This window comes from Eriocheir sinensis, chromosome 24 (genome assembly GCF_024679095.1).
Source record: "Eriocheir sinensis breed Jianghai 21 chromosome 24, ASM2467909v1, whole genome shotgun sequence".
In the NCBI taxonomy this organism is placed as follows: Eukaryota; Metazoa; Arthropoda; class Malacostraca; order Decapoda; family Varunidae; genus Eriocheir; species Eriocheir sinensis.
In genome coordinates, this window is record NC_066532.1 from 2,019,689 (window position 1) to 2,046,735 (window position 27,047).

A 27,047-nucleotide genomic window follows, 5' to 3' on the forward strand; every position below is an offset into this window, starting at 1 on the left:
AATCCTGCTACTCCCAACTCTCTCACCCTATTGATCCACTTTACCGCCTCCCTCAGTCCTTCCCTCATACATTGTTCATTTTTTCCTTTTATTCTTTTTTCCTTTGTTTTTTTCCGTTTTTAATATCCTTTTCAGTTCTTCTTTTGACACCTGGTTAGCTCAAAATTAAAAGCTACAAAACTCGGCACAAATTCTTTCTCATTCATTCTCACCACGCGCCCAAACCATCTCAATAGAATAAAGAAGTTGACTTAATTGAAACCTAGACACCTATGGACTACTAGCAATGGAAAGAGGGAAGTTTAAGAATGGCTGAAAAACAATTCCAATCTTAATATAAAACCACACGGGTATAACTTTTATTCAGCTGACAATCTTGACACATCGCATCTTACAATCTTTCCACGGGTTACAGCTTACAATCTTTAGACGCCTTTTCAGCTTACAATCTTCTCATCCCTCATCTTACAATCTTGACATGGCTTACAGCTTACAATCTTCACACATCACATCTTACAATCTCCATATGCCTCATCTTACAATCTTTCCATGGGTAACAGCTTACAATCTTTAGACGCCTTTTCAGCTTACAATCTTCTCTTCCCTCATCTTACAATCTTGACATGGGTTACAGCTTACAATCTTCACACATCGCATCTTACAATCTCCATATGCCTCATCTTACAATCTTTCCATCGGTTTAAGCTTGCAATCTTTAGACGCCTTTTCAGCTTACAATCTTCTCTTCCCTCATCTTACAATCTTGACATGGGTTACAGTTTACAATCTTCACACATCGCATCTTACAATCTCCATATGCCTCATCTTACAATCTTTCCACGGGTAACAGCTTGCAATCTTTAGACGCCTTTTCAGCTTACAATCTTTCTCCTCACCTCAATGCGCTCATAAAAACAGGCTGTAAGAATCACCGGCGGTTTAACAAAAATATCACACGAGAGAATTATTGAAGGTTTAGCAAAATGTCGCCTTCACAAAAATATAGACACATCTGCCACATGCTCACCTGGTTAGCTCGAAATTAAATGCTGCAAAAAAGTGAAAAAAAATGTAAAAAATAATAGAAGTAAGAAAGAAAAAGGGAAAAAAAAGGGGTCATCTGGATCTTATGAGAGAAATTTGAGTAGGTAATCAAATGCATAATAATTCTAACAATAATAATAGTAATAATAATGAAAAAATAATAATAGAAAGGTGAGGTAAGGTATGGTAAGGTAAGGTAAGGTGAGGTAAGGTATAGTAAGGTTAGGTAAGGTAAAGTAAGCTAAGGTAAAGTAAGGTAAGGTAAGGTACAGTGAGGTTAGGTAAGGTAAAGTAAGGTGAGGTAAGGTAAGGTAAGGTGAGATAAGGTAACATAAGGTAAGGTATTGTATTGTTAGATAAGGTAAACTAAGGTCAGGTAAGGTAAGCTAAGGTCAGGTAAGGTGAGGTAAGGTAAGGTAAGGTAAGGTAAGGTAAAGTAAGGTAAGGTAAGGTGAGGTGAGACAAAGTAAACAATTATCCAGGTGGACGTGGCAGGCAGGCTCGTTAACTATGCTACAGGTAACAACAGCGGGGCGCCTCGGACTCCCCCGCTAAAGCCGCCTCTTCCTCCTGCCGTCCCCGTCCTCCTCCTCGGATCCTGAAGGGGAGGAAAAAACAAAATAAAAGTAAATGACGATATGGAAATAAAAGTTGTGTGCAAAAATGTAAATAAGTAATAGTAAAAATGCAAATGTAAATGTACGGTAAATATGTATATAAAATAATGTGGATATTTTTTTCAACTTTTTGATTTAGAAAAAGATAGAGAAAGAAAGATAAAAATAAGGGACAGTACAAAAAATACTAGCTTTGTAAAAATGTAAATGTAAATATGTATGTAAAAATAATGTGTGTAATTTTTTCTACTTTTTGGTTCAGAAAGGGCAAGAAAAAAGAAAAATAAGGGATGATACAAAAATAAAATTGTGCGTAAAAATGTATATATAAAAATGCAATTGTAAATGTAAATATGTATGTCAAATAATCTGTATAATTTTTTCTACTTTTTGGTTCAGAAAGGGAAAGAAAAAACAAAATAAGGGATGATACGAAATTAAAAGTTGTATAAAAATGTAAATATAAAAATGTAAATGTAAATGTGTATGTAAAAATAATGTGTGTAATTTTTTTTCTACTTTTTGGTTCAGAAAGGGAAAAAAAAAAAAAAAAATAAGGGATGATACGAAAATAAAAGTTATGTGTAAAAATGTATATATAAAAATGCAATTGTAAATGTAAATACGAATGTAAAAATAATGTGTATAACTTTTTCTACTTTTTGGTTCAGAAAGGGAAATAAAAAAATAAAAATAAGGGATGATATGAAAGTAAAAGTTGTGTGTAAAAGTGTAAATATAAAAATGCAATTGTAAATGTAAATACGAATGTAAAAATAATGTGTATAACTTTTTCTACTTTTTTGTTCAGAAAGGGAAAGAAAAAAATAAAAATAAGGGATGATATGAAAGTAAAAGTTGTGTGTAAAAGTGTAAATATAAAAACGCAAATGTAAATGTAAATACGAATGTAAAAATAATGTGTATAATTTTTTCTACTTTTTGGTTCAGAAAGGGAAAGAAAAAACAAAATAAAAATGAGGGACAACACGAACATGAAAGTTGTGTGTAAAAATGTAAATGTAAATATGTATGTAAAAGTATATATATTTTTCTTTGTGATTCTGAAAGAGGGAAAGATAAAATAAGGGTAACATATGAAAGTAAAATTGTGTGTAAGGTAAGGTAAGGTAAAAGTAAATGTAAGGTAAATAGTGATGTAAAAATGTGTATAAAAGGAAAGAAAAAACAAAATAAAATGAGGACAGGTAAAATGTAAATGTAAATATGTATGTAAAAGAAGAGGAAAGATAAGGTAAGATAAAGGTAAGGTATTGAAAGGTAAGGTAAGGTAAGGTAAGGTAAAGTAAGGTAAGGTAAGGTAAAGTGAGCTAAGGTAAGGTAAGGTAAAGTGAGGTAAGGTAAGGTAAAGTAAGGTAAGGTAACATAAGGTAAGGTATTGTAAGGTAAGGTAAGGTAAAGTAAGGTAAGATGAGGTGAGGTAAGGTAAGGTAACATAAGGTAAGGTATTGTAAGGTAAGGTAAGGTAAGGTAAAGAAAGGTAAAGTGAGGTAAGGTAAGGTAAGGTAAAGTAAGGTAAGATGAGGTGAGGTGAGGTAAGGTAAGGTAAGGTAAGATAAGGTATGGAAATTTATCATAAAAGGAAATACAATTATTCTATTTATTGTTTGAGAAAGGGAAAGAAAAAATAAAACAAAAATAAATGAATATATAAATCAGTGAATATAAATAAATACATAAATATAAATAACCATGGAAATTAAAGTTGTATGGTAAGGTAAGGTATGATAAGGTAAGGAAAGGTAAGTTGAGGTAAGGTAAGGTATGGTAAGGTAAGGTAAGGTAATGAAAGGTAAGGTAAGGTAAGCTAAGGTAATGTAAGGTATGGTAAGGTGAGGTAAGGTAAGGTAAGGTAAGGTAAGGTGAGGTAAGGTAAAGTAAGGTAAGGTAAGGTAAGGTGAAGTAAGGTAAGGTAAGGTGAGGTGAGGTAAGGTAAGGTAAGGTGAGGTAAAGTGAGGTAAGGTGAGGTAAGGTAAGGTAAGGTGAAGTAAGGTAAGGTGAGGTAAGGTAAGGTAAGGTAAGGTAAAGTAAGGTAAGGTAAGGTGAAGTAAGATAAGGTGAGGTGAGGTAAGGTAAGGTAAGGTAAGGTAAGGTGAGGTGAGGTGAGGTGAGGCAAGGTAAGGTAAGGTAAAGTGAGGTAAGATAAGGTAAGGTAAGGTAAGGTGAGATAAGGTAAGGTAACATAAGGTAAGGTAAGGTAAGGTGAGGTAAGGTAAGGTAAGGAAAGGTGAGGTAAGGTAAAGTAAGGTAAGGTAAGGTGAAGTAAGATAAGGTGAGGTGAGGTAAGGTGTAACATAAGGTAAGGTAAGGTAAGGTAAGGTAAGGTAAGGTGAGGTAAGGTAAGGAAAGGTGAGGTAAGGTAAAGTAAGGTAAGGTAAGGTGAAGTAGGGTAAGGTGAGGTGAGGTAAGGTAAGGTAAAGTAAGGTAAGGTAAGGTGAGGTAAGGTGAAGTGAGGTAAGGTAAGGTAAGGTAAGGTAAAGTGAGGTAAGATAAGGTAAGGTAAGGTAAATTACGGTAAGGTGAGATAAGGTAAGGTAACATAAGGTAAGGTAAGGTAAGGTGAGGTAAGGTAAGGTAAGGTAAGGTAAGGTAAGGTAAGGTAAGGTAAGGTAAGGTAAGGCAAATCCAAAAATGAAAGAGATGTAAAAACGTAAAAAAAAAAAGTAAAAAAATGTCTGGGAAAGAATGAATTACCTAGAGAGTGGCAATGAGCTAATCCTAACTTTGCATCATTAATCATCATATATCACTCTCTTCATAATCTTCTGAACCTGAGAATTTAAAAGACAAAGGAATTTATACCATCAATCATTCCTTTATCTATTTTTCTCTATACATTTTTTTTTACGTACGATTCAAACAACTTATTTTTCTAGTCCGCATAATTTCTCGTTTGAAAATTTGGAACCTCAATTACTAAATCTTCATCAATTTCTTTATAATTTCCTACACATCGTAATTCAGACAACTACAATTCTTTTTAGGTAATAATTTCTTGCCTTAAAAATTTGGACTAATATGAGGTTTAGGGTGTTTTGTTGAGAGAGAGAGAGAGAGAGAGAGAGAGAGAGAGAGAGAGAGAGAGAGAGAGAGAGAGAGAGAGAGAGAGAGAGAGAGAGAGAGAGAGAGAGAGAGAGAGAGAGAGAGAGAGAGAGAGAGAGAGAGAGAGAGTGGCTTAATTGTAGAAAAATGATAAAATATGAAGATGTAGAAATAGTAGTAGTAATAGTAGTAGTAGTGGTGGTGGTAGCAGTAGCAGTAGAAGTAGTAGTAGTAGTAGTAGTAGTAGTAGTAGTAGTGGTAAAAGAACTAAGATATGGAGATGTAATAGAAGTAGCAGTAGAAGAAATGCTAAAAAAAAAAATGTAGAAGTAGTAGTAGTAGTAGTAGTAGTAGTAGTAGTTGTGAGTAGGGTGTGAATGTTCCAAAATCTGCATAAACTATTCAGCCTATAACATAAAAACTCAGAAAACTATCATTATTTTTTTAGTTTCCCGAATTGGAAAAAAATGATCAAGTCAGTCTGTTTAGGAAGGTGACGTTGTGTGTTTCTGAGCGTACCTACAAAAATCTTCTGTCTACCCTGCAAGAGGAAGGTTGCATTAACTAACACACTTTCTCTCTCACGCCTCACAAGTGACTGCAAGAATCATGTTGACGCCACCAGGTGAAAAGCGAACATATAGTCATTGTAACATAAAGTGGTGTGCCAGTAAACTTAAGTGCAAATATAAGGAAAACTGATATAGATAATGATGATAAATACATAACAAGTGCTACATTTCCTATTACCACTATTACTGCTACTAAATAATGATAATAATGATAATAATAATAATACTGCACTTAAGATGACAGATACCATGAACTAATGATACAAAACATAATAAATAAACAGGGCATATAAATAAATGTAAATAAATCAACATAGCCTTAATGATAGATAAAAATATGTAATAGATATATAAAAATCACAAAAAAAATCAGTTAAGTGACCAAGAGGAATGAAAAATAAACATACAATAAAAATAATAATAATAATAATAATAATAATAATAATAATAATGAAGTGCATATAATTTCACATTTAAGACTGAACCAAACCTCTGTCAAAGCATACACACACACACACACACAACACACACACACACACACACACACACAACACACACACACACATATATAAAGAAGTATAGCGTGTTATATCTGGCAGGCTAATCTGACACTTGAAGCAGCGGAAGCCAAGGAATGAAAGGACAACTTGACAGAAGGGCAAGAATGTTAGCAATAATAATAATAATAATAATAATAATAATAATAGTAATAATAGTAATAATAATAATAATGATGATGTAATAGTGATATACAACAGCAGCAATAGTAGCAGTAGTGATCATAAAAAAATAGTAATAATAATAATAATAATAATAAATGTAAATAGATTCATGAAGGTCCAAAGTCATGACCATAAGCTCCCCCCTCCCTCCTCCTCCCCCCCCCCCCTCAAGAAAAAAGAGCAGAGGAAAGAAAATACGGAACGGAAATAAAAACAACTTGTAACATAATCTAACAAAAGACAAATGAATAAAATAATTGTGAATGGAAAAAAAAAAAAAAAGTCAAGAATAAAAGTGAGAAAAAATGAGTCTGAGGAAAAACAGAAAAAATGAGTCGGAGGGAAAAAAAAAAATAAATAACTAAAAGCAGAAGAAAAAAACAATAAAAACAACCCTGCCAAGAATGAATGAAGCCAAGGATTAAAACAACAACAAGAGAAGAAAAAGCAAAACAATACAACAGCATACTCTTGAAACAGCCCCGAACCCCCCCGAACCCCGACCCCCACAAGCCCCCACAAGCACAAGCAGACGCGCACTCACTTTCCGCTCATGCCTCAAGCGCACACTCCTGTCCATGTCCCGAGACCCGCGACTCACGACCCTGCAAATGACACGCACTGGAGGTCAAGGCTGGGGACGTGTTAGTGGCGGGGAGAGGAGGGAGGGAGGGAGGAAGGAGGTGGGGGGGGGTGATGGAAGGGAGGGAGGGAGGAAAGAGGGGAGAACAAGAAGAGAAGGGGGGAAGGGAGATGAAAGGTAGGCAGGAAGAAGAGGAAGAGAAAGAGTGAGACAGTTGGGACAGAGAAAGAGAGGAAGGGAAGGATATAGGGGACAGTAGGGAGGAGAGAAGAGAGGGAGAGATAGTTAAGACAGAGAGAGAGAGAGGGAGAGGAGAGGAAGGGAGGTGAAGGGGAAAGGTAGGCATGAGGAGAGGAAGAAGAGAGAGAAGGGAAGGATATAGGGGACAGTAGGGAGGAGAGAAGAGAGCGAGAGATAGTTAAGACAGACAGAGAGAGAGGGAGAGGAGAGGAAGGGAGGTGAAGGGGAAAGGAAGGCAGGAGGAGAGGAAGAAGAGTGAGACAGTTGGGACAGAGAGAGGAATGGAAGGAGAGAAGAGAGGGAGAGAGATAACTGAGACATTGAGAGAGAGAGAGAGAGAGAGGAAGGAGAGAGGGATGCAGGAGACAGGACGGTAAAAATGGAGAGAGAGGCTAATAGTGGAAGAAACAGCTGGATAGAGCGAGAAGGAGAGAGAGAAGTGTGTGGAGAGAGGAAGAGAGAGACTGATTGATGGAGAGAGGAAACAGCTGGGCACAGAGGAGAGGAGAGAGAGAATTGTGAAGAGAGGAAGAGAGAGACGGGAGGATGGAGGGAGAAGAGACAGCTGGGGTGGAGAGAGGAAGAGAGAGAGAAGTGTATGGAGAGAGGAAGAGAGAGACAGCTGGATAGAGGGAGAAGAGACAGCTGGGCACAGAGAAGAGTAAAGAGAGACAGGCAAGTGCAAGGAGAGAGACAGCAGACAGGCCCAAATCACAGGTTCCTTCCGACTGTTTCCGCAAGACAGGGCAAAGACGCTTGAATCTTAACCCGGTAGCAGCGGGGATCATGCTTCTTAATGGTCCCTCTAAGCGAGAAAAATGAGAAAAAATCACCCCTCACACAAACCATTTCATAATATATATCAAAGCATTTGTGATCAGATTATGTATCATCTATTTTGGGGGGTTTATATCATGGCACAAATTTGGCCCGTCGCTGCTACACGGTAAAGCCGCAAATTTGGCCCGTCGCTGCTACCGGGTTAAAATACGACCCAGTGTCTCAAAGTTCAAGGGCCAGTGTGACGGAAATTAGCACCAAGGTCACACTCAGCTTTAGCATATGCCCATAACCTCGCCTGACCTTCACTTTACTATTGCCATGCCTCAAAAGTTTAGACGCTGACCGTGAAAAAATATTTGGCGCCAAGGTAAGACATGGGACAAATATGGACACAGATACAGACATGGGTCACAGGTCACCAATAAACGTACACTTGGCCCAGCATGTTGTATGGGCGTAAATGTTTATCGTTTTATTAATATACATTTTATCTTTGTTACTGTGCAGGTTTAAGTTAGGGTCCTGTGAATTTGCCTTTGTCCTAAACTAGTGGAGACAGTCTTTGGGGCGGGAGAGTGAGGAGGAAACACAGGAACATAAAGAGATGGAAGAATAGAAGAAAATGAGGAGAGGAAGTAGAGGAGAGTCAAAAATGATAAATGAGGGACATAGGAGAGATGTGAGAGGAGGGTGAGGAAGTGAGGAGGAAACACAGGAACATAAAGAGATGGAAGAATAGAAGACAATGAGGAGAGGAAGTAGAGGAGAGTCAAAAATGATAAATGAGGGACATAGGAGAGATGTGAGAGGAGGGTGAGGAAGAGAGGAAGAAACACAGGAAAAGAAAGAGAGAAGGAAGAAGAAAAGAAGAAAATGAGAAGGAGAGGAAGTAGAGGAGAGTCAAGAATGATAAACGAAGGACATAGGAGAGACATGAGAAGAGACAGAGAGGGAAAAACAAAAGAACAAGATAGGAAAGCAAGTCAAGAAAAAAGTAAACAAATAAAAAGAGATCACAGGAGCAGCAGCAACAGAACACGGAAGTAAAACAAAACCAAGTAAAGTAAGACCTCAATTTGTTTTTTTAAAGGTTGTTAAAAATCCCAAACCATCACCAACCATCTCCTGACCTCACCACAAAATGCACACGTCACCAATTCTATTCTGTTCTATTTGTAAAAGAAAAATGAGAAACAAGAAATAATCATAAGCATAGGTCTGCAAAATTTCCCACAATGCTATCTCTCATCTGCTGTCATGGTGGCGAGGGAAGAAAAGAACATGTTAAAAGCCGGTTATCAAAGTCCCACAGACACGAGGGGTGACCACAAGCACTGGTGTATGTGGCACAGTGCCGGAGCCTGTTCACCATCCCATTTTCCAGGCCCAGGATGGCGGGAGGTGGGCAGACACTCACTCTCACGCAGCAGCCGCCTTGCCTCCCCACCCACACCACTGTACTATAGTTGAACCATTTCAAGTAATCCGTTTGGGTGTTCGATCTCACAGGTCCTTTCCTCCCCTCTGCTCTGCCACACAGTCACAACACCTGTTTTTCCCTCTCATATGTTACCTATAGCTAACAAATGAGAGGAAGGGACAGGTGTTGGGACTGTGTGCCAGAGAAGAGTGGAGGAAAGGACCTGCAAGATCGAATGCCCAAACAGACTTTTTGAAATGGTTTGACTAAGAGATGACACCTCTGAAGTGTGTATCCTTGTGTATGAAAAGTTGTCTTCTCCAGAGGTGTGGATGGCAGTGTATATTCTTGTTGTAAGCTTTTAAAATATTTGTAAAACATTAAGCAATACATTTCTCCATTTTCTTTGGAATGGAAAAAAGTACTACAACTCTCTATAGTAGCCTCCCCTTGCCTGTTCCTCTAACAGGAGACACAGGACAAATTAAAGCCATGAGTCAAGTGTGGTGAGCCCTGCACCACTGCCAGGCCATCAGGCTGTGGTGCTCTCACCCAGCCACACAGCACCTGCGGTCACCCCTCAGCACTAATTAAGAGAAAAGAGACACTAGCAGCATTAGCCAGACCCAGCCTACAGAAGCACCAATGTCCCTTCACTAGTGAGGGAAGGAGGGAAGGAAGGAGCACTAATGAGGCACTAGCAGGCCCACCACCACCACGGCACTACAGGAGTTATGAGAGCCAGACTTCCTCAAGCTGCGCCGCCGTGTACAGGACAGGGAACACCAGCGCCTCAGAAAAGCCAAGTGTGTCAGACAGGCTGAAAGACGCCTGCAAATACAATGACATGTTAAACAGGTGGTAAACAGAAGGAGTCCAGCGTCACAAAGTGTATTAAATATCTGCTTGGCAAAACACTGATGGAATAGAGGATGTATCTATATCTGCAAAACACTGATATGGTATGTGTAAGTTTTTCAGAACATGTATGGAAATAAAGGCTCAGTATTTACTCTTCACATACTGTTTCATATGCTGCAAAAAGACTTTCCATACTTATTTTATGAAGATGAAAATGCTACATAATAGTCTTGTAAAAGCCATTTGTGACAGGCAAGCCTCCGAGATTATGTTTGTGACTGAGGAAGAAATTTAAGTTCTAGAATAGTAATAGTAGCAATAACAGCAGTGGTATTAGAATTAGTAGTAGTAGTAATAGTAGTAGTAGTAAAAGTATTGTAATAGTTGGAGTAATAGTAATAATAGGAAGAGTATCAGTAGTAGAAATGGTCCTAACAGTAGCAGAAGAGGGAGGAGGGTATCAGGACACCTCTCTTCCTGAAACTGACCCTCTTTCGGCCACCTCTTTGGATTCTTTTTAGGAGCAGCGAGTAGCAGGCTTTTCTTTCTTCTATTATTATTTCCTTTTTTTGTGCCCCTGAGCTGTCTCCTTTGTTGTAAAAAAAAAATAAATAAATAAATAAATAAATAAAAAAATATCAGCACTGCAGTTGGTTTCACGAGAGCTGGTGGGCCTAATCCTTCAGGGGCGGACTTGCGGAATTGGTATCATTGCTTGTGTGACGGTACTGATTCAACCCGGTAGCTGCGGGGATCTTGTTTCTTAAAGGTCCCTCTAAGCGAGAAAAATGAGAAAAAATCATCACTCACGCAAAACATTTCATAATATAGATCAACGCATTTGTGATCAGTTTATACATCATATATTCTGGGGGGTTTGTATCATGGCAAAACTTTGGCCCGTCACTGGTACACGGTAAAGCCACAAATTTGGCCCGTCGCTGCTACACGGTAAAGCCACAAATTTGTCCCGTCACTGTTGCTGCTACACAGTAAAGCCACAAATTTGGCCCATCGTTGCTACATGTTAAAGCTACAAATTTGTCCCGTCACTGTTGCTGCTACACAATAAAGCCACAAATTTGGCACATCGCTGCTACATGGTAAAGCTACAAATTTGGCCCGTCGCTGCTACACGGTAAAGCCACAAATTTGGCCTGTCATTGCTACACGGTAAAGCAACAAACTTGGCCTGTCGCTGCTACTGGGTTAAAGAGGTAGCAGAGAGTGAGAGATTGTAGGCTCTGTCATGGAAGGTTAGAGCTAGCGCTGAAAAAAAAGGTCCATCACCCAAGCAATGATGCCAAGTCCGCGAGTCCACCCCTGAAGGATTAGGGCCGCCAGCTCTCATGCAACCGGCTATTGTAACGTCCTGTAAAAATATCATCCCAACTAAAAACAACTCACTATACTTCTCAAATAAATCAGTCGGGAGATTTTACTTTTACGCGCACAGACAAAAGGAAACCAGAGAAAAGACTCACACATCATGAAGACATACAAACCAGATGGAGAGATAGCAGCAAAACAGTCTCATTTTTTCTTCTTTGTCATTTTTATTTACTTATTTACTTATTTATTATTTACGTTTCGGCCAACAGTGTCGGTAGGTTTTCTTGGTGGGGCCGAATGTTGACCCCGGACTCACCCCAGACTAACTTTTGCTTGGGTAGAAATGCCACTACATGAGATAAAGCAAAGAAGAGAAAAGGCATAGGGATGTTTGGAAGGTATGGTGAGGATCATAACTTATAAACGACATGAATGAATGTAAGATCTTAACACAAGGAACATTAACACCTTGACTGTGGATTTCCTACAAGAAGACATCACCAAGCTACAGGAATGGAGGAAAAAGTGGCTGCTACAATTCAATAAAGAAAAATGTAGAGGATATCCAGCACACCAATACCACATGGGAAACACTCCACTATCCACCACAGAGGCAGAGAAAGACCTGGGAGTATGTGTTACCAGGATACCAGTGAAGGCCAAATCCGTGCCAATCGCAGTGGACGGGTTAATATAGGGCAAGGTAAAGTTGGGGGCATACGCTATAGCTGCGCATGGCCTCAGTGCTCATCTTTGTCGCGTTGACCCTTGAGCCTGTAGTGTATAAGAACCCATCGCCCCGGGACACAGGGCCAGTGTGACATCCGGGTTACCACAGTTTACCTTCCCCAGGTTTCCCCAGGTGCCCATTTATCGACCAGTCAGAAAGGGAGGATGAACAGCTGGGTGGACTGCACATCAACTGCCCAGGTCGGGATTCGAACCCAGGGCTGCAGATTTGTAGCTAGGCATGCTAACCATTAGACCACAGAGGCATAGGAAGGGAAAGGCAAGGGAAGGAGGGAGAGAGGGAAGAAGGGAAGGGAAGAGAAGAGAAGAGAAGGGAAGGGAAGGGAGGGCAAGGGAAGGGAAGGCAAGGGAAGGGAAAGGGAAAGGGAAGGGAAGGGAAGGGAAAGGAAGGAAAGGAAGGCAAGAAGGGAGGGAAAGGGAAGGGAATAATTGACATGCACGGAGATACAGGGAATGGAAAAAATTGTAGAGGTGAAGAAATGAGAGGAAAAGAAGGAAAGGATCATAAATAAGATTGTGAAGCAGAGAAGAGGAAAGGGACGAAAGGACGAAATTTAAGTTTGTAGCGGTGAAGTAAGAAACTGAAAGGAACGGAAAAGAAAAACTATAAGGCTGAGGAGGCTGTTGAGAGGAAAGATCAAGCATAGAGGAAGTGGATGAATGACAGAGCATCCAAACCCAAGGAAAACTGAATAAAGGGAACGCAAGAGGGGTCGGTGAGGCGGGTGAACCTACTTACTTGCATCTTTTTGTCCTTCATTGTCTTAAGAGCAGTTTAACTTGAGACGGATTATATTAACTACACAGTAATACCTCTGTTTATGAATACAAGAGTTTGGTCGAGGGGTCAGTGAGGCGGGTGAACCTACTTACTTGCATCTTTTTGTCCTTCATTATCTTAGAGCAGTTTAACTTGAGACGGATTATATTAACTACACAGTAATACCTCGGTTTATGAATACAAGAGTTTGGTCAAGGGGTCGGTGAGGTGGGTGAACCTACTTACTTGCATTATTTTGCCCTTCATTATCTTCGAGCAGTTTAACTTGAGGCGGATTATATTAACTACACAGTCATATCTCAGTTTACGAGTGCCTTGCTTTACGAGTGTTTTGATTTACGAGAACAGGTACATGTGAAACTGATTAACTCTAAATATGATAAATAAGGACGAAAAGGTAAATGAATGTTGAAAAGGTAGAAGGAAAACAATCGCACATGCTACATTGGTCGACAAAGATTAGTTACCAGATAAATTTTTGGGGTATGGAAAGGTTATGTATGGCAACAGTGTATTTTAAAAGTCACGATGTTAACCAATAAAAATGTCTTGGTTTACGAGCGGTGACTTGGCATACGAGCATCCTTTTTATACAAGTCATAGATGCCGCAAGACAAGAGTGCTCACAGCAACGTCGCCAGATTGTCGTACCCAGCTGATTAGGGGTCGTATTTTAAGACATTTTGCCGCCCAAGAACACATATTTGACAAGGCTTTCGTAGGAGTTGTGGGCATTTTCAGGAGTAGCTTTATGACCCTGGTGGTAGTTTGACCCTTCTTCTGTACCGTGAACCTAGAAGAACATATTTGACAAGGCTTTCGTAGGAGTTGTGGGCATTTTCAGTAGTAGTTTTATGACCCTGGTGGTAGTTTGACCCTTCTTCTGTATCGTGAACCTAGAAGAACATATTTGACAAGGCTTTCGTAGGAGTTGTGGGCATTTTCAAGAGTAGTTTTATGACCCTGGTGGTAGTTTGACTCTTCTTCTGTATCGTGAACCTAGAAGAACATATTTGACAAGGCTTTCGTAGGAGTTGTGGGCATTTTCAGGAGTAGTTTTATGACCCTGGTGGTAGTTTGACCCTTCTTCTGTACCGTGAACCTAGAAGAACATATTTGACAAGGCTTTCGTAGGAGTTGTGGGCATTTTCAGGAGTAGTTTTATGACCCTGGTGGTAGTTTGACCCTTCTTCTGTACCGTGAACCTAGAAGAACATATTTGACAAGGCTTTCATAGGAGTTGTGGGCATTTTCAGGAGTAGTTTGATGACCCTGGTGGTAGTTTGACCCCTCTTCTGTACCGTGAACCTAGAAGAACATAATTGACAAGGCTTTCGTAGGAGTTGTGGGCATTTCCAGGAGTAGTTTTATGACCCTGGTGGTAGTCTGACCCTTCTTCTGTACCGTGAACCTAGAAGAACATATTTGACAAGGCTTTCGTAGGAGTTGTGGGCATTTCCAGGAGTAGTTTTATGACCCTGGTGGTAGTTTGACCCTTCTTCTGTACCATGAACCTGAAGAAACACTCATTACAACCCGACTGACCCCCTCTTTGACCTTTAGAAAGAGCTGATGTGAAAAGCGAAAATGTCTACGGCCTATATTTCCCAACTTCCTATCCCTAAAATGTCTTCTGGGCTCCAACAACGAAACTCATTTAAAGTTATCGTTAAAAGAGTTAGATCCTGATGTTTCTTGGCAATAGTTAAGTGTTAGAAACTGGTAAATACTATGCTCTGAGTACGACAATCTGGCAACGGTGGCTCACGGTGGAAAACAATGGGAATGGGGCCTCAGTCTGCATTGTACAGTCGCAGAGGTAGCACCCGCCCGCTCGTGTCCACTTACGATTTTTATTTATTTTTATTTTTTACAGGAAAGGAAGCAGCTCAAGGGCATGAAAAAAGCGTAGAAAAAAAAAAGCCCGCCATACGCTGCTCCTAGAAAAGATAAAAGTAAAGAGTGGCCAAAAGAGAGGTCAATTTCAGGTGGAGAGGCGTCCTGATGGTGTTTGTGCTCCGGTGTGCGACCTTTGTGTTTTCAGCGCCAAACTTACCTACAGTTTTGGTTAATGAGTTATTGGTTTGTGAGCAAAATTCTGGAAAAGTTGGAAAGTTTCGTTTAGTCGGTGCAACATCTGTGATCATATGCCGGAGAGAGACAGAAGGGGAAGGAATTATAGAAGGGACACAACCCCCGATTAATACCTGGTACCCATTCACTGCTGGGTGGATAGGGGCATAGGGTATCGGAAAAGCCGCCCAAATGTTTCTACTCCACCTGGGAATTGAACCCGGGCTGTCTCGGTTGTGAGCCGAGTGTGCTAACCACTGCACCACGAAGCCCCCCCGCAAGATTTTGGAGCGGGTTAAGCTCGTAAACCAAGGTATGACTGTACTCTTCTTTATCATCATCATTATTATCATCCTGTCTATCCATTTCTTGTAAACAGGAATGAGGAATGACTACAAGTGTGGGTCTTTGTCCATCATGCATGACAACTGTACCTCGGACATTTTGATAGAATCCCCTGAAATTTTGATAAGACTCCCCTGAAAATTTTAAAGAATCCCCTGAAACTTGACAGAATCCCTTGAAATTTTTATAGAATCCCCTGAAAATTTTAAAGAATCCCCTGAAATCTTGATAGAATCCCTTGAAATTTTTAAAGAATCCCCTGAAATCTTGATAGAATCCCTTGAAATTTTTATAGAATCCCCTGAAAATTTTAAAGAATCCCCTGAAATTTTGATAGACTCCCCTGAAATTTTGATAGACTCCCCTGAAAATTTTAAAGAATCCCCTGAAACTTGATAGACTCCCCTGAAATTTTGATAGACTCCCCTGAAATTTTGATAGACTCCCCTGAAAATTTTATAGAATCCCCTGAAACTTGACAGACTCCCCTGAAATTTTGATAGACTCCCCTGAAATTTTGATAGACTCCCCTGAAAATTTTATAGAATCCCCTGAAACTTGACAGACTCCCCTGAAATTTTGATAGACTCCCCTGAAATTTTGATAGACTCCCCTGAAAATTTTAAAGAATCCCCTGAAACTTGATAGAATCCCCTGAAATTTTGATAGACTCCCCTGAAAATTTTAAAGAATCCCCTGAAATCTTGATAGAATCCCTTGAAATTTTTATAGAATCCCCTGAAAATTTTAAAGAATCCCCTGAAACTTGATAGAATCCCCTGAAATTTTGATAGACTCCCCTGAAAATTTTAAAGAATCCCCTGAAATTTTGATAGACTCCCCTGAAAATTTTAAAGAATCCCCTGAAATCTTGATAGAATCCCTTGAAATTTTTATAGAATCCCCTGAAAATTTTAAAGAATCCCCTGAAACTTTGATAGAATCCCTTGAAATTTTGATAGACTCCCCTGAAAAATTTAAAGAATCCCCTGAAATCTTGATAGAATCCCTTGAAATTTTTATAGAATCCCCTGAAAATTTTAAAGAATCCCCTGAAATCTTGATAGAATCCCCTGAAAATTTTAAAGAATCCCCTGAAAATTTTAAAGAATCCCCTGAAACTGATAGAATCCCCTGAAATTTTGATAGAATTCCCTGAAAATTTTAAAGAATCCCCTGAAATTTTGATAGAATCCCTTGAAAATTTTAAAGAATCCCGAAAATTTTAAAGAATCCCCTGAAATCTTGATAGAATCCCCTGAAAATTTTAAAGAATCCCCTGAAATCTTGATAGAATCCCCTGAAAATTTTAAAGAATCCCCTGAAATCTTGATAGAATCCCCTGAAATTTTGATAGACTCCCCTGAAAATTTTAAAGAATCCCCTGAAATTTTGATAGAATCCCTTGAAATTTTGATAGAATCCCCTGAAAATTTTAAAGAATCCCCTGAAACTGATAGAATCCCCTGAAATTTTGATAGAATTCCCTGAAAATTTTAAAGAATCCCCTGAAATTTTGATAGAATACCCTGAAAATTTTAAAGAATCCCCTGAAATTTTGATAAGATCCCCTGAAAATTCTGAGTAAAACCCCGTTGAGCACATTATTACCACTATGATTCAATTTCCTGTGCATCTAAACTCCCCATTCTTTTTCTTTTATCACACTAAAGGAAGCAGAGAAAAAATGCTCCCGAAAGGAAATTGGCAGAGTAATCAATAGTATTTAATAGATATGAACATTTTTTAACATTACTCTGATCAAAAAAATGTTAAGGAGCAACACTCATTGTCAGATATTTAGTACACTTGTCTACAGCCTTTACTCTGAGAATCATTGCACAGAAAACAAGTAGACTGGCGAATGAACCCAAAACAGTATTCTGATATGAACCTGACCAGCAAAATGAACAACACTCCTTTACATGTTCCTACACAACTCCTGAAGTCAAGTGTTCTTCATTCACTCCCCAAGCACTCCACAAAACACATAAAGATCCCAGGAACACCAAGGAATGCATCTGAAAGGTCATGTACTACTATTTAAGGGTATGAGAACATTGTATTCCCAGCCCCAGCCCTTCCTGCCCTGTAAAGGCCCGTTCACAAGATCAGTGGTAACCTGTGGTGTCCAAGCATTCTTTGTTACTGTGCTCCACCACCACAAGTGCCCCACGATCATGTGAACAAGCCTTAAGAAAGACTAAAGGGGAACTCCAGCAAAACAGTAATAGAGGGTACAGGGCTGCTGCTTCCATAACATAAGAACTGCTTACAATTAAGGTTGAAGGCAAAAGACGATGATGGGTACAGGGCCACTGCTATACATATAACGTGGGGGGGGGGGGGAAACATAGGGGAAGGTACTGTGTTAGAACTGCTTACAATTAAAGGTTGAAGGCAAAGAACGATGGGTACAGGGCCACTGCTTCCATAACATAACATAGGGGGGAAGGTACTGTGTTAGAACTGCTTACAATTATAGGTTGAAGGCAAAGAACGATGGGTACAGGGCTGCTGCTTCTATAACATAACATAGGGGGGAAGGTACTGTGTTAGAACTGCTTACAATTATAGGTTGAAGGCAAAGAACGATGGGTACAGGGCTGCTGCTTCTATAACATAACATAGGGGGGAAGGTACGGTGTTAGAACTGCTTACAATTACAGGTTGAAGGCAAAGAACGATGGGTACAGGTCTGCTGCTTCTATAACATAACATAGGGGGGAAGGTACTGTGTTAGAACTGCTTACAATTATAGGTTGAAGGCAAAGAACGATGGGTACAGGGCTGCTGCTTCCATAACATAGGGTGAAGGTATTGTGTTAAAACTGCTTACAATTACAGGTTGAAGGCCTTCCATAACATAGGGTGAAGGTATTGTGTTAAAACTGCTTACAATTACAGGTTGGAGGCAAAGAATAATGGCTACAGGGCTGTTGCTTCTGTAGCCAAGGAATAGCCAATAGAATAAATAAAAAAATAGGGCTCAAAGTAATAAACCTACATATGTAAAGAAAACTTGGAATATCTACCAAATATATCATCAAGAAGGAATATTTTATACTTAGTTGACACCTTATCCCGGTAGCTGCGGGGATCATGTTTCTTAATGGTCCCTCTAAGCGAGAAAAATGAGAAAAAATCACCCCTCACGCAAACCATTTCATAATATATATCAAACCATTTGTGATCAGTTTATGTATCATCTATTTTTGGGGGTTTATATCATGGTACAAATTTGGCCCATCGCTGCTACCGGGTTAAGATAAGCATGACCATTCAACCACCAGTAAAGAAGAACAGACCAGGACAACCAGCACCTTCCCTTAACCCCTTGATTGTGGATTTCCTACCAGAAGACATCACCAAGCTACAGGAATGGAAGAAAAAGTGGCCGTTACAATTCAATGAAGAAAAATATAAAGTCATGCACCTTGGGAGGGGACATCCAGCACACCAATACCACATGGGAAACACTCCACTATCCACCACAGAGGCAGAGGAAGACCTGAGACTATATGTTACCAGGTTACCAGTGAAGGCCAAATCCGTGCCAATCGCAGCGGACGGGTGAACAGACCCTTGACAGACAGACCATAAATATGTATAAAACAAAATATTGAAGGTAAATAAATAACCAGGCTCTATACTATGGCGACAAGGCCTCGAAGATAGACCCCATGGCAGCAAACCAGATGATAATGATGATGATAACTGCAAAACATTGACCCGGAAACAAAAGTAGTAGTAGTAGTAGTAGTAGTAGTAGTAGTAGTAGTAGGAGGAGGAGGAGGAAAACAAAGCCACGAGTTTGATTCAGGTTAAGGAAGGAGACAGGACGGAGAAATACAAACAGTGTGGCGGATGAATGGAACAAACTGAACGGCTGTGAGATTCATGGGATACAAACAGGTTAGTGGATGAACGGAGCAATTGTACAGCTGTTAGTTAATAATAGGCAAAAAGACTGGAGTACAAATAGTAATGTAGTAATAGTAATAAATAAAATAAAATAGTAGTAATGAATAGTAATAGAGTAATGAATGAACTGAATAAAATGAACACTCAACCCAGTAAGGAAAAATAATTATGTAAAATGAAGAAGAGATTGAACAGAGGCTTCGTTAAACCTAATTCAAGAGTTTCAAATGACGGTTAGGTCGTTTTAAGGGACAGGAAAATACAGGTGGTGGATTTAAAGGGCACTGGAAGAGCAGAAAAGAGTGAACGACCAACCCCATACAAAAAAAAAATTGAACGACCAACCCCGTAACAGAAAATAAGGACGTTAAATGAAGAAGAGATTGAACAGAGGCGTCGTTAAACCTAATTCAAGAGTTTCAAATGAAGGTTAGGTAGTTTTAAGGGACAGGAAAGTACAGGTGGTGGAGTTAAAGGGCACTGGAAGAGCAGAAAAAAGTGAACTAGGCTACCCGTGAGGAAAAACATGAACGCTAAATGAAGAAGAGATTGAACAGAGGCGTCCTTAAACCTAATTCAAGAGTTTCAAATGAAGGTTAGGTAGTTTTAAGGGACAGGAAAATACAGGTGGTTGACTTAAAGGGTACTGGAAGAGCAGAAAAGAGTGAACGACCAACCCCGTAACAGAAAATAAGGACGTTAAATGAAGAAGAGATTGAACAGAGGTGTCCTTAAACCTAATTCAAGAGTTTCAAATGATGCTTAGGTCGTTTTAAGGGACAGGAAAGTACAGGTGGTGGATTTAAAGGGCACTGGAAGAGCAGAAAAGAGTGAATGACCAACCCCATACAAGAAAATAAGGACGTTCAATGAAGAAGAGATTGAACAGAGGCTTCCTTAAACCTAATTCAAGAGTTTCAAATGAAGGTTAGATAGTTTTAAGGGACAGGAAAATACAGGTGGTGGATTTAAAGGGTACTGGAAGAGCAGAAAAGAGTGAACGACCAACCCCATACAAGAAAATAAGGACGTTCAATGAAGAAGAGATTGAACAGAGGCGTCGTTAAACCTAATTCAAGAGTTTCAAATGAAGGTTAGGTAGTTCAAAGGGACAGGAAAGAGGAAAGAAAATACAGGTCATGGATAACTTGTACCCGGGGATGCCTTGTAGCAGAAAGACAATGTATAAGGAACTGAAAAGATACATCATTAAGAGCTAGTTCAGGAGCTTCAAATAAAGGTAAGGTAGATTTAAAGGACATTAGTGAGCAGAAAACCTTGAATGTCCAACCCCATAAAGGAAGATAAGGACATTAAATAAAGAAGGAAATGAGCAAATGCCTCGTTAAACCTAATTCAAGAGTATCAAATGAAGGTTAGGTAGTTCAAAGTGACAGGAAAGAGGAAAGAAAATACAGGTCGTGGATAACTTGTACCCGGGGACTCGCACTGGCCTTGTAGTCACCTTGTATCCTTGTGTTTCCCTTGAGTATACATAACCTGAGGGTGACCGCGCCGCTACCCACCGAAGGGCTTGGTGTTGAAGGGGGAGCTGATGGCGAAGGGGCTTGCCGTGCCTGTCTGCTGCAGTCCCGTCGGAGCTGCGGTGCTGCCGAAGGTCGAGGGCGTGTTCCCAAAGAGCGGCTTGGTCACGAAGGTGTTGGTGCCTCCGGGGGTGTTGCCGAAACAAGGGCCAAGGGTGAAGATGCCGGGCTGGGTGCTGCCGCCGCTGAGGGGAGAGCGAGTTAGGGTGAGTGTGAAGGATGTTGAAAATGTAATAGAAATGGAAAGAATAGAATAGAATAGAAAATGTTTTAACTTCAATAGCAAACAAGAGGATAGAACGCAATAGAAGAATGTCATAACTACGATAGAAATGGAAAAAATAGAATAAAATAGAAAATGTTTTAATAGATAGAATGCAATAGAAGAATGTTATAACTAGAATAGAAATAGAAAGAATAGAAAATGTTTTAACCTCAATAGAAAACAGCAGGATAGAACGCAATAGAAGAATGTCATAACTAGAATAGAAATAAAAAGAATAGAATAGAATAGAAAATGTTTTAACTTCAACAGAAAACAACAGGATAGAACACAATAGAAGAATGTCATAACTAGAATAGAAATAGAAAGAACAGAATAGAATAGAAAATGTTTTAACCTCAATAGAAAACAGGAGGATAGAATGCAATAGAAATGGAAAGAATAGAACTGAATAGAAAATGTTTTAACTTCAACAGAAAACAACAGGATAGAACACAATAGAACACAATAGAAGAGTCATAACTACAATAGAAAAATACACTTAGAATACAATACAGCAGAAAAATAGAACTGGAAGAGAAAATACAATAAAGTGCAATAGAACAGAATGCAATACAATAGAAAAATTATTAAAAGTACTATAGACAGTTGATATAATAGTACTACATCACTACTTGTTGCTGGTCTTCTCCTCCTCCTCTTCCTCCTCCTTCTCTTCCTCCTCCTTCTCCTCCTCTTCCTCTTCTTCCTCCTCCTCCTGCTTTTCCTTGTCCTCATTTTCATTCTCCTTCTCCTACTGTTCTTTATCCTTCTTCAACTCCTCTTTCTCTTCCTCCTCCTCCTCCTTCTTCTGTTTTTCCTCCTCCTCCTCCTACTGCTTTTCCTTGTCCTCCTCCTCCTCCTGCTTTTCCTTCTCCTTCCTCCTCCTACTGCTTTTTCTTGTCCTCCTCCTCCTCCTTCTCTTTCTCCTTCTTTCTCCTCCTCCTACTGTTTTTCCTAGTCCTCTTCATTCTCATTCTCCTACAACTCCTCTTCCTCTTCCTTCTCCTCCTCCTCCTACTACTACTACTACTATTCCCACTACTACAACTACTACTACTACTACTACTACTACCACTGGGCCACACCTGAACATGGAGGGCGTGGTGGTGTGTGTGAGGGGCATGGTGGGCGGCGCGGCTCCCAGCGTCACTGCCTTGGCCCGCTGCTGCTGCTCCTGGAAGGCCAACAGACCACTGCCTCCACCTAAGGGCAAGGGGAAGGGAAAGGGTAAAGGTTAAGGCAGCATCTATATACTAAGGAGGAAATACTAAGAAATAATAAGCTGGTTTTGTTAGGTTAGGTTAGGTTAAGTTTAGGGTATCCTTAAACACATGATAGCCAGCGCCTTATGGTAAAAATCAACAAAGAATGACCTCACTTTGTTGTATAGAAAGTCCCATTAGTAAGGAAGCATATAGGAATTTTCTGAGTCAAGACCTATAGTAATGTTTGGGGTTTTGTTAGGTTAGGTAAGGTTAAATTTAGGATATCTTCAAACACATGATATCCAGCGCCTTAAGGTAAATATCAACAAAGAATGACCTCACTTTGTTGTATAGAAAGTCCCATTAGTAAGGAAACATATATGAATTTTCTGAGTCAAGACCTATAGTAATGTTTGGGGTTTTGTTAGGTTAGGTTAGGTTAAGTTTTGGGTATCTTCAGACACATGATTGCCAGCACCTTATGGTAAAAATCAACAAAGAATGACCTCACTTTGTTGTATGGAAAGTCTCATTAGTAAGGAAGCATATAAAAATTTTCTGAGTCAAGACCTATAGTAACTGTTTTAGGTTTTGTTAGGTTAAATTTAGGGTAACTTCAGACACATGATAGCCAGCACCTTATGGTAAAAATCAACAAAGAATGACCTCACTTTGTTGTATAGAAAGTCTCATTAGTAAGGAAGCATATATGAATTTTCTGAGTCAAGATCTATAGTTTTTTTTTGTTGTTATTTTGTCCTTTAGTTGCTTCCGTTTCACAAAAAATAAATAAATAAAAATCTAAACACAAAAATGACGAGCTCCTCATACACGCGCTCACCTTCCAGCAGCGGCCTGACAACAGACGAGGCGGGGGTCTTGGCGTCCTCCTTGGCGTAGAGTCTGAAGAACTCCTGCTCGTTGGGGGTGGTCTTGGTCTTGAGCAGGTGGCTGAGCTCCACCAGCTGGCCGTGCTTGGCGTACACCTTGGCAGCCAGGTTCTTCAGGGTGTCGTGCTCCCGCTGCAGCACCTCTGCGATGTCTGGGGAGAGAGAGAGAGAGAGAGGAGAGAGAGACTGAGTGAGTTATTATTATTATTTTTTTCATTGGAGGAAGTCATCAAGAAGAAAAGGAGAAAAGAAAAGGAAAAGAGAGGGGTGTGGCAGGGGAGGGAGGTAAAGCCCTTGCAGCCTTACTTTCCTGGGTCTCACAAGCTTACAAGTCCTCCCAGCTAGGGTTTGTTTCCCGGGATCCCGAACAATTTTCAAGGTTTAATAATCCCGGGATATTTTTGCACATTCCAGGACATCCCAGGTTGAAATTAAGTACAAAAATAGGGGCAAATTTGACTGCAGGATGGTTGTGGACTTGTAGCTCTATATATATTCATATACAGGGTGTCCCGTGAGGAATGTTTTTTTGTGTTTGACGGAAGGACTCACTGTTTAGATATTCTCTTGAGTATTATAAAGCAGCCATGGCACTCCCGTTGCCCGTAACAGAGCTTGTATAATGAACACCATGTCTGCATATTTCACGTTGCTGTATGTATACGGCACTGAGATGAGCGTGACAACAAAATTACCAAAAAAGCAGCACACTTTCCCTCCTCGCGTGAGTGACTGACCAGTGACGGTTGGCAGTAAACTGTCTGTCTGTTTGCCTGCCTGCACAGCTGATCGCTGTTGCCATAGTTCCCAACGTTTTAGCTACTGATTGCTACGATGATGATAACATTTTTTTTATGTTGGACATTTTCTGTGATAAAGTACTCTTTTCATTTCACTGAGTATAAATGGAAACAAATGTACTTCTCTTATCAGTGATAATGAACTACAGTATAATTTACATTGTCATTCGCATTGGAATTCGGAAGCAGAACAAAAATAAAGTAGTAAACGAAGCATATTTTAGGTCTTATTCTTTTTTCTGTGTTGAGAAACAAAGTGTGTGCTGGAAATTTGGAATTAAACATTAAGTGGAATGAATAAGACAGTCAATCTACAGTAATATTTCTGCATATCAATTAATGTCAAGCACATCAAAAATCTGAAAGGGAAACTAGGTATAATGTGCAATTTTAGACAATTAAAAATCCCTGGATCCCGGGATTAGAGCTAATTTTATCCCGGAATCCCGGGACAAAGAAAAAGGTCCAATACGACAATCCCTACTCCCAGCCCCTTGCACCTTACCTTCCTGGGTCTCACACGGGTTGCTGGCGGCCTGCATGCACTGCGACACCTCCTCTATCTTGGTGCGGCAGTACATCATCTCCGCCTCGAAGGAACGCACCAGGTTGATGAAGAACACCTCCGGGGCCTTGTTGTCCCCCTGCAGGGCCATGGGCGTCTCCTTGGTACGCTTGGCCATCTCCACATGCTCGGCCTCCTGCAGGAACAAGAAGGGGAAAGACGTTTAGGGCCATGTATTGAATTTCAGCGTCCTAATACTAATAATTCTCTCTCTCTCTCTCCTTCCCTTCCTTTCCTCCTTCTCATCCTCCCTCTCTCTTTTCCAGCATCCTAATACTGAGAATAATTCTCTCTCTCTCTCTCTCTCTCTCTCTCTCTCTCTCTCTCTCTCTCTCTCTCTCTCTCTCTCTCTCTCTCTCTCTCTCTCTCTCTCTCTCTCTCTCCTGCCTCCCCCCCCTCACCTTCATCACCTCCCCCTTCAGGTTGGAGGTGCTGGCCTGGAGCTGGAGGTGGTCACTCGCCAACTCTGCCAACACCTTCTGGATCTCCTTCGCCTTCTCGCCAATCTTGTGGAAGGGCGCCGCGGTCTGACGGATGTTCTCCTCGGATGCCGTGTTTTCCGCATTCTTCCGAGACCTGGAGTTGCGAGGGCGAAAAAATGTTTGTTATAGGATGGGTGTGCCTCTGTGTGTGTGTTTGGGGAGGGCACGTGGCTGTTTAAAAATATGGGTCGTATTGCAAGACATTTTGCCACCAAAGAACACATATTTGACAAGGCTTTCATAGGAGTTGTGGGCATTTCCAGGAGTAGTTTTATGACCCTGGTGGTAGTTTGACCCTTCTTCTGTACCGCGAACCTAGAAGAACATATTTGACAAGGCTTTCATAGGAGTTGTGGGCATTTCCAGGAGTAGTTTTATGACCCTGATGGTAGTTTGACCCTTCTTCTGTACCATGAACCTAAAGAAACACTCATTAGAACCCAATTGATCCCCTCTTTGACCTTTAGAAATACTGATGTGAGAACGAAAGTGTCTTATAATACCAACCGATATGTTCGAGGAAGGAGGAGAGAAGGGAAGGGAACTATTGAAGGCAGATGGGATAATTTTTTTTTTTTTTTTTTGTTTGTTTTTGTTACATCAGAGGACACGGCTCAAGGGCAATAAAAAGAGTACAGAAAAAGAAGAAAAAGCCTGCTACTCGCCGCTCCTAAAGATGTAAGAAAAAAGGAGGGGTTAAGTTTAGGGTAAGAAAAACAAAAACAAGGCAATAAAATAAAAGAAAAATTGCTAAAAAAAGGAAAGAAAAGCAATAAAAGAAGGTAAAAAAAAAAAAAAAAAAAAGACAATGAAGTAAAAGAAAAAAAAAAAGAAAAAGAGAGAGAGAGAGAGAGAGAGAGAGAGAGAGAGAGAGAGAGAGAGAGAGAGAGAGAGAGAGAGAGAGAGAGAGAGAGAGAGAGAGAGAGAGAGAGAGAGAGAGAGAGAGAGAGAGAGGAAAAAATACAGCCAGAAAAGAAAGCAAAAGTACTCATGATAGCCAACACCTTATGGTATAAATCAACAAAAAATGACCTCACTTTGTTGTATAGAAAATCTCATTAGTCAATTAATTTTCTGAGTCAAGACCTTTAGTAACTGTTTGGGGTTTTGTTAGGTTAAGTTTAGGGTATCTTCAAACACATGATCACCAGCACCTTATAACTAGCATAAATCAACAAAGAATGACCTCACTTTGTTGTATAGAAAGTCTCATTAGTAAGGAAGCATATAGGAATTTTCTGGGTCAAGACCTATAGTAACTGTTTGGGGTTTTGTAAGGTTAGGTTAGGTTAAGATTAGGGTATCTTCAAACACATGATTGCCAGCACCTTATGGTAAAAGTTAACAAAGAATGACCTCACTTTGTTGTATAGAAAGTCTCATTAGTAAGGTTTTGTTAGGTTAGATTAAGTTTAGGGAATCTTCAGACACATGATAGCCAGCACCTTATAACTAGCATAAATCAACAAAGAATGACCTCACTTTGTTGTATAGGAAGTCTCATTAGTAAGGATGCATATATGAATTTTCTGGGTCAGACCTATAGTAACTGTTTGGGGTTTTGTTAGGTTAGGTTAAGTTTAGGGTATCTTCAAACACATGATAGCCAGCACCTTATAACTAGCATAAATCAACAAAGAATGACCTCACTTTGTTGTTTAGAAAGTCTCATTAGTAAGGAAGCATATATGAATTTTCTACGTCAAGACATATGGTAAGTGTTTGGGATTTTGTTAGGTTAGTTAGGTTAAGAGGGTATCTTCAAACATGATAGCCAACACCTTATGGTATAAATCAACAAAGAATGACCTCACTCTGTTGTATAGAAAATCTCATTGGTAAGGAAGCATATAGGAATTTTCTGAGTCAAGACCTATAGTAACTGTTTGGGGTTTGGTCAGGTTATGTTTGGTTAAGTTTAGGGTATCTTCAAATACATGATAACCAGAATAGTGGAGGGGAAGAAAAGAAGAACACGAGCCCTCAGGAGACCAGTTAGTAATGTTCCGTCACTCACTCAAAGACGGCGATGGTGGCGAAGAGGTCTGGAGGGAGCTGCTGGTCCTTGGTCGACTTGCCGCTCAACTTGGACCCAGAACTGTTGGCATCTGGCGGGCAGAGAGAAAATGGTGAGTCTTCCGAAGACCAAAAAGGAGATCAACCGAATTTTAACGACTGTGTTTTTA

General features: G+C 40.0%; 1 protein-coding gene and 2 long non-coding RNA genes across 19 annotated transcripts in view; 1 reads left to right on the top strand and 2 right to left on the bottom strand.

Moving 5' to 3' along the window:
- Positions 1-331: 331 nt before the first annotated feature.
- LOC127002720 (nucleoporin p58/p45-like) overlaps positions 332-27,047 on the bottom strand; it is a 36,069-nt gene continuing 9,353 nt past the window's right edge. Inside the window, exons 7-14 of one of the 6 annotated variants that reach the window (XR_007756465.1) lie at positions 26,879-26,969; positions 24,781-24,955; positions 24,320-24,515; positions 22,966-23,166; positions 22,005-22,122; positions 20,637-20,839; positions 6,563-6,623; positions 332-1,642 (exon numbers count right to left, since the gene is read on the bottom strand). Coding sequence is in view for 2 of the 6 variants with exons in the window: in XM_050868800.1 (XP_050724757.1) it covers positions 1,596-1,642; positions 20,637-20,839; positions 22,005-22,122; positions 22,966-23,166; positions 24,320-24,515; positions 24,781-24,955; positions 26,879-26,969 (1,031 nt within the window). In the remaining 4 variants the exon portion in view is untranslated. Of the gene's footprint in view, positions 1,643-6,562; positions 6,624-9,719; positions 9,876-20,575; positions 20,840-22,004; positions 22,123-22,965; positions 23,167-24,319; positions 24,516-24,780; positions 24,956-26,878; positions 26,970-27,047 lie in introns of those variants that run through there. The other 5 variants (XR_007756468.1, XR_007756467.1, XR_007756466.1 and 2 more) reach the window with 5 other exon arrangements.
- LOC127002726 (uncharacterized) lies at positions 9,884-17,448 on the bottom strand. 4 transcript variants are annotated; one of them, XR_007756482.1, is made up of 4 exons: positions 16,715-17,448; positions 14,180-15,902; positions 13,768-13,973; positions 9,884-13,561 (listed from the first exon to the last, which is right to left on the bottom strand). It is a non-coding gene; the product is annotated as an uncharacterized LOC127002726 (long non-coding RNA). The 4 variants fall into 4 exon arrangements; XR_007756481.1 differs by lacking the exon at positions 16,715-17,448 and adding an exon at positions 16,120-16,306 and having other exon boundaries at positions 14,180-15,889; XR_007756483.1 differs by lacking the exon at positions 16,715-17,448 and having other exon boundaries at positions 14,283-16,303.
- On the top strand, positions 17,551-20,653 carry LOC127002724 (uncharacterized). Of its 9 annotated transcripts, none has more exons than XR_007756471.1 (6): positions 17,551-17,825; positions 17,918-18,003; positions 18,064-19,375; positions 19,572-19,835; positions 20,002-20,246; positions 20,529-20,653. It is a non-coding gene; the product is annotated as an uncharacterized LOC127002724 (long non-coding RNA). The 9 variants fall into 9 exon arrangements; XR_007756476.1 differs by having other exon boundaries at positions 20,168-20,246; XR_007756472.1 differs by having other exon boundaries at positions 20,002-20,203; positions 20,486-20,613.